This window comes from Panicum virgatum, chromosome 8K, assembly GCF_016808335.1.
Source record: "Panicum virgatum strain AP13 chromosome 8K, P.virgatum_v5, whole genome shotgun sequence".
NCBI lineage: Eukaryota > Viridiplantae > Streptophyta > Magnoliopsida > Poales > Poaceae > Panicum > Panicum virgatum.
The window spans coordinates 48,595,514-48,602,571 of NC_053143.1; the positions used below are offsets into that span (position 1 = coordinate 48,595,514).

Below are 7,058 nucleotides of genomic sequence, written 5' to 3' on the forward strand. Positions count from 1 at the left end.
AAAATAACTTCTCGACCTTTTTCGTCCCATAAGCAACACTCATAATAGTGAATAAAATTGAGCCGGCTAGGAAATCTCCAGGTTCCAAGCGTGCACAAGCCAGACATCGTAATAGTGCTTAACCAACCAAATCTGACCCACAGACGTGGCATTTCCATGGGAAACTGAGTACATAACATCACTACATACAGGTGCCCTGTATTAGAAAGAAACAGAGCGATCGACCATGCATTCCTGACCCCTCAAGAAAACCATGCATTCCGGCACCGATGCTCTGAAGTCTCACGCAAAATAACTACTTTACCTTTTTCGTCACATAAGCAACACTCGTGAAGAATAATAGGAACGAGCGGCAGGACAAACACAACGCAGAAAATAAGCAAAAGATTTTGGTTTGCAGGCTCCTTGGGCCGGCATATTGCACTGCCTTCCCCACGCCCCGCATTACTGATGCCAGAGAGCAACATCAGTACTGCAAAAAAGGGAGTAAAATTGAGCCGTCTAGGAAGGCCTCCAGGTTCCAAGTGTGCAGAAGCCAGACATCGTAATAGTTGTTAACCAACCAAATCTAACCCACAGACGTGGCATTTCCACGGGAAACTGAGTAGATAACATCACTAAATACAGGTTCGAGTTGTTTGGTACTGTCCATGGGTGAGCAATCTAATCTCTGCAAATGTGGCGAAGCTCCACCAGCAACTTATCATTTGCATTAACTCAAATCTTTTATCCGGTTCGTTATTCATCATCTGAACCTGAGACAGAAATCGAAAAAATAAGATTAGAAGAAGATGAAGAGGTGAGCAATCTAACAAACGCAATTAATTTTAGAATAAAATTTTTTCTGTCTAGTGTGAGACAAATATACAAAACTAAGATTAGAAGGTGGAAAAGGGGGTTATATTGAACAACAGGAGTCAGGCTGGGCTTATATACCTATTAGCACTGTCAGTCCAAGATCCATCATCCGAATCTGAGGAAATAAACCGGGAAAAATAAATGCAAATTAAGTTTAGAAGAAATGTAGAAGGGGAGTAGCAAGGAATAACAACAGGAGCTAACTCACCTTCATCTTCAATTAAGATTGTAATAAAACAAAGCGGGAAAAAATGGCACAGGGTGGGAAAAAACTAACGCAAGGAATAAGGACAGGAGCTAGCGCACCTTCACAATCAATATACATCTATACGTATATGATGGTGGGGATGATTGGGATGCATTTTAGCTGCAATCAAATCCTTTCTCTGGTTAGTTATTCGTCATCTGACAGAAATCGAAACGAAATTAAGATTAGAAGAAAATAAAGAGGGGAAATGGTTTAAGAGAATGGGGAAAGAACAACAAGAGACTGGCTGGCAACATGGCGGGAAAAACCAACGCGATTTTATAAGTTTAGAAGAAGAGAAGAAATGGGAAAGGACAGAAGCAAGGAATAATTGCTACCGCACCTTCATATTCAATATATATCATGGCGGGGATGATTGGGATGCATTTCAGCTGCATGCATTAGGGCAGCCATGGCTTGCTCCGCCTCCTCCTCGCTAGGGCCTTCACATCGGAGATCAGCCTCGAAGTGCTGCAGCGATGGCAGGTTCCCCAGGCCCAAGTCGAGACCACCATCGCTGCTGCCAATTCCTCTTGCCTCCCGCACATAAAACAACGGCAAGAGGCGAAGCCATGCGAGCCTTGGCATAGCTCCTTTTTGAAACACCACTGGCCATACAAAACGCGAGAAGTAACAGAATTCAAGGCACGGGAACGAACCAGGACTAACAATTAACCCCTGAAGGATTCCCAGGTTCTTATTGTCCACCATCAGAAACAGACGGCGGAGAGCTGGCAACCTCCCGAGGATGTCGAGATCCACCTGATGTAGCTCCCTCACGGCAATCCGTAGCCAGGTGAGAACCGGAACAAACGATGGATTCACCCAAGCCGGCAGTGTAGAAAACCAACAGATGTTTTTTGCATCCAACAAACGGAGATGTCGAGGAGCGACCCAGGCATCCAATCCACCGATGTTGTGTGGCCCACGATGGACTGCTATACGTAGTTCCTGGATCTTTTGTAACTTGTGTAGGCACCCCAACAGCTTGTCGTTCCACTCGTCCAATCTAATACGCAGCAACCTCAGTTCAGTTAGCTGGCCCAACTCCTCTATAATGTTTATGGTGGACCCATCAATGTATAACCATGACAGCTGCTCAAGGCATGTTAGGTTTCCGATTCCATTTGGCACTCTTGTAGTCGCGTCAATGTCTAGGCACATCAAATTTCTTAGCTCGACAACACTTGAAGGCAAGATGGAAATAGGATTGCTCCTCACGTCCAATGTTTGTAGAAACTTCAGGTTTCCTATTTCTTCCGGGAGCTGAGAAATATGCGTAGAATATAGTCTTATGTACCTCAATTGGTATAAATTTCCAAGGTACTTAAGGCTATCAGTATGTGAAAGGTTGCAATGCTCCAAATCCAGTACACGTAAAAATCGGCAGCTGCCAGCAGCCGGCACTTGAGCAACAGCTGCTGGGAAGATAACAACTGACCTTGCATGTTGCAACAAGTTTCTAGTAGCCTGAGCCATCACGTGACTTTTCTTGCCATTTTGAAGGGACAACCTCCGAATCGTACTTGATGGAGATGTGCTATCGATATCACTTAGTATGGTAACAAAGTTTTCCTCGCTTGAAAAGGAACGGATAAGATCGAGCATCATATCATGTATGCGACAACTCTCTACCATGCCAGTGTAAAAGTTATATATCGGTTGGATCATACTTCTGTTTATGAGCTCATTGAAGTAAAACTCTCCTATTTCAAATGGACTCTTCCCCTCTTTTTCCCATTGGATAAAACCTTCAGCTATCCACATTCTTATCAAGCGGTCCTTGTCAATTTCAAAATCTTCAGGAAACATGCTTAAATATAACAAGCAAGTCCTTAGATGGCATGGCAGCTCATAATAGCTGAAAGACAATATCTTTCTCATATTCTCCACATCCATATTATTTTCCATGCCAGTACCAACAGAATTGTACACCTCGTACCACTCCAGTTTATTTCTTACTTTGCAAGCTAGCAAGCTAGCCATTGTAATAATTGCTAAGGGCACACCAGCACATTTCTTTAGTATTCTGTCAGAAACTTCCGCAAGTTCACCATCAGGACATTTTTCTATTTCTTCATTGTTGTCTTTGTTTTCGTTACCAAATATTCTTCTAAAAAATAGCTTCCGAGAGTTGTTTGAAGAAAGGGGTTTCAGCTTGTAAGCACTACCAGCTTGTTCAGCAACATCAGCAATACGGGTAGTTGTAATAATAGTGTATCCAACATCATTATCAGGCAAAGCACATCTAATCATATTCCAAACTGAGATATCCCATATGTCATCAACAACAACAAAATACCTACATATATCACAAGTTATTAGAAAAAAAAACTCCTTGTTTAGGACGGAAATGTTTCTAAGTATTGTTCATATACCAGCTTTATGCAAATCAAGCTAACTGGAGCACTACTAATGGTTTGATAATTTAATCTATATAGAATCTGGTTTAGCAAGTTCATGGACAAATAAAATAATCCACTCGAAATGTTTGCCAAAACAAAAAATAAGGCCAGTCAGGAAATTGTTTGCACTTAATAATGTTGTGATAAAGCTTAAGTGCTTGTATTTTGTCATTTGATAGAAACCATCCATGAACATTTAATTAACCATATGTAGCCTTATACTTCATATATATAATTGACGGAAGGAGTATGATGAACAGATGGTGCAAATTATCAGTGGCTAAAAAAAAATCGGTATGTACAAATTGATGAAAAGGAGTGTTTCTTACCTTTTGTCTTGAAGGAATTCTCGGAGTAGTTCGATGAGCCGCCTCTCATCCAGTGTTTCTTCATTGATGCTCTTGCCAAGGTCATACAGCAACTGCTTGTATAGTTTCTTCAGGTCGGGTGTCTGAGATACAGAAACAAAAGCTGAGCAATCAAATCGTGCTCTAATCTTTTTGTACACCACATCAGCAAGAGTAGTCTTTCCCAGGCCTCCAAACCCAACAATTGAAACTATCTTGCCGCGCTGCTTGGACACTTCCTTATTGCCTTCCATTAGAATCCGGATTACCTCTTCTCTAGCCTCATCAATGCCAACGAGCTCTTTCACCTCATACTGAGCAAATAGCAACCGAGGATCGACAGTCACAGGCTTCGCAACATCAGTGTTAATCTGGTACCGATCACGCCGCATGGCTACCTCTTCGACATGGCTCTTGATTTCTCTGATCTCCTTAGCAATCTTACGGCGGATCATAGGCTGCCTGAACCACTTAAGGGTCCGGTCAATGGCTTCCTTGAAGCCATGCTGTTCGGCCGGCTTCCTCCCCCCCTTGCATCGCACCATATACGTGTCGATAGTGTCCTCTATGTCGTAGGACATCTCCCTCACTTTCCTTGCCCAGATCTTGTCCTGGTCATCAAGCTTGTCTGCCGGCGTCTTGGAGATCTTCTCGAGAGCACCTAGCATGCTCTCGAGCTCAGCCTGGAGGAAGATGATCCCCCCCTTCACCTCCTTTTGCAGACCGTACTCGCCGGCGGCCAGATTAGCGAGCTTGGGGATGAGGCTGGGCAGTGCCCCCATGACGAGCTCCATGGCCAGACGGAGGATCTGGCTATGGGCGCAAGAAGCAAGTTTGGGGTGTGTGTGTGTGAGCTGTGAGCAGTAATGGTGTGAAGAGTTGACTGTGGTGCTTAGGCTGGCTTCTGAGCAAAATCAGACCTCGTGCAGTGGCTCTCACGAGGGGCAAAAGAAAAATGGTGATGAATGGCTGTGTGCACGTGCCACGCCTTGGGATGCCGCTGCCAGTGCCGGGGCGCTCCATGAAAGAAGCCGCATGCATTGCCACCCCTTGGCCATGTTTGGTTGAAGTGTGAAAATGTTTTCAAGAGAGAAATGAAGTTTTGACCACTAATTAGGGGTATTAAATAAAGTCTAATTACAAAATTACCTCCACAACTATGGTACTGTAGCAGTTTCTCTAGTTAATGAGACCTTTGACCGCACGATTAGAGGATGATTGAGTGCGGTTACTGTAGCATCACTGTAGCCAATCATGATGAAACTTGGCTCATTAGATTCGTCTCGAAAAGTTACACCCATTCCTAAAAAAGTTTTGCAAATAAACTTCGTTTAGTACTCCATGCAGACGTTCGTTTTTTTGTGCAAACTTGATTTGACACCTAACCAAACATGGCAGAGGAGACAAGTTTGTTTAAACTTCGCAAATCTCAATACGCAGATGGACGGGGACCTGCTGGCAGAGTTTCAGTTCGATTCTCACCATGCATGATGCACATATTTATCTGTAAAACAAAATTTTGAAATTGTGGTCAGATCTTCCAACAGATCATCATGTTAGATTGATCTCCACCCCAACTCGGCCCAAAGGCCGAGTCGGGCCTTGATCCGTCGTGCCCCTCTCCAAACCCACCTTACAACACTAATCCGATCTAGGGTGCACTGTCAGTGATGGGAAGCGCCGCCGCCGCTGCACTGCAACCCCCCGCCACAGCTCTGCACTGATCTCGCCGTCGACTCCGACCACCGCGTCCACGCCATGGCCAACAACACCGAGGCCTCCGATTCTGGATCTGGTCTGCTACTTCTACACCTTTCTCTCTAGTTCTTGTTCCAGATGTAAAGACTCTTGTTGTTTTACTCAAGTTAATCAAGTTGTACCCACTAGATCTATGCCTAGCCGATCCGTTAGGTATAACACATCAAACGAGTGAGGTAGGCATAATAGCATCGCCGGAGAGTAGTCCGGTAGGATGAGAGACCGTGCAGGGCGTGTAAACCTGTGACGTGCCAAGTTCATAAGAGAAGCTGGATGGGTGTGTACTCGCCGGCGGCCAGATCAGCGAGCCTGGTGATGAGCCTGGTCTTGGACGGACAAAAAAAATACCGGGCGCACCTCGCACGCCACTGCCAGCGCCGGGTTGCTAGTACGGGAAAATAGAAAGTTTTTGCATCTCCCATGGGAAAGCACGTTGCGCTCCTCGAAAGAAGCCTCTTTGCTGCAACCATTTGCCAGAAAACAAGCCTCTTGCCGCAGCTTTTTGCCAGAAAACAATAATTTTCATTTAACGTGTCGGATCTCCATACGCAGAGGAATAGAGGTTTTTTCAAAGTTTCATTTGAAAACAGTAAGCGCGTAACACACCTTTTGTCATCTCCGGTGACACGGTACCCTAGCAGCTAGCCATTTTTCTTCATGGGTCGCGGGCGGCAGCATGCAAATCAGCTAATATTCAAGAGTTCAAAACGAAAAAAAAATCTAGAAATCAATTATGTTGGACTTTAAGCCTATCGTTATTCAGAAGGTGAATTCTAGGCTACGCAACTGGTACTAATAACAGATGAGATAAGCTTTGTACTACCATAATTATATACTATGTTTCTTTTTCTCACTGCCAGAAAACTGCTCATTCGTCCGCGAAGATTAGTACCGGGCGCACTTTGGCCCGGTATTAACGTACATCTTTAGTACCGGGCCAAAGCTACAGTACCCCCTGGAGCCATTTAGTACCGGCTGGAGCCACCAGCCGGCACTAAAGTGCGCCACCGACAGCCGGACGCAACAGCTAGGTGGCCACTTAGTACCGGCTGGACCCACCAGCCGGTACTAAATGGAGCCGAGTAATTTAGTACCGACTAATGGCTTCAGCCGGAATGAAATTGTGACTTCTAGTACCGGCTAGAGCCACCAGCCAGTACTAATCCGCCCACTATAAATCAGCTCGTCTTCTTCCTCTCCGAGCTCGAGCCAACCATTTGACCGAGCTGGGGCTTTCTTCCCATTGCGAGTTAGAGAGGAGGTGCTGCCCCATTTTCTCAAGTTTTGTGGAGATTCCACTCATCCAAGTGCACTAAAGGTTTGCAACTTCTACCTCTCTTGTTTGATGGTATTTATTATTTGTTTCATGCTCTGTAGTTTGAGATATTTGTGATTTTTAGAAATATATAGAATGAGCACATTTTCTATGATTTATGGATGGAT

The 7,058-nt window shown here is 44.6% G+C and overlaps 1 protein-coding gene across 3 annotated transcripts; it reads right to left on the minus strand.

Annotated features, from left to right (window-relative positions):
• On the minus strand, positions 1-4,651 carry LOC120644995 (disease resistance protein Pik-2-like). Of its 3 annotated transcripts, none has more exons than XR_005664038.1 (3): positions 1,165-1,249; positions 937-973; positions 1-755 (listed from the first exon to the last, which is right to left on the minus strand). XR_005664038.1 is itself a non-coding variant. In XM_039921741.1 (3 exons), exons 1-3 carry the CDS (start codon positions 4,649-4,651, stop codon positions 746-748), a joined length of 1,683 nt encoding a protein of 560 aa, XP_039777675.1. In that variant the 3' UTR covers positions 1-745. The 3 variants fall into 3 exon arrangements, 2 of the variants coding, with proteins under 2 accessions (XP_039777675.1, XP_039777674.1); XM_039921741.1 differs by lacking the exons at positions 937-973; positions 1,165-1,249 and adding exons at positions 2,547-3,407; positions 3,840-4,651; XM_039921740.1 differs by lacking the exons at positions 1-755; positions 937-973; positions 1,165-1,249 and adding exons at positions 2,324-2,371; positions 2,547-3,407; positions 3,840-4,651.
• Positions 4,652-7,058: the final 2,407 nt, after the last annotated feature.

Bases quoted from the DNA above. Each gene is read 5' to 3' on its own strand.
- LOC120644995 (XM_039921740.1), bottom strand. From the start codon at position 4,651: ATGGAGCTCGTCATGGGGGCACTGCCCAGCCTCATCCCCAAGCTCGCT. The intron at 3,408-3,839 runs GTAAGAAACACT...TGATATATGTAG, and splicing joins GAATTCCTTCAAGACAAAAG to GTATTTTGTTGTTGTTGATG.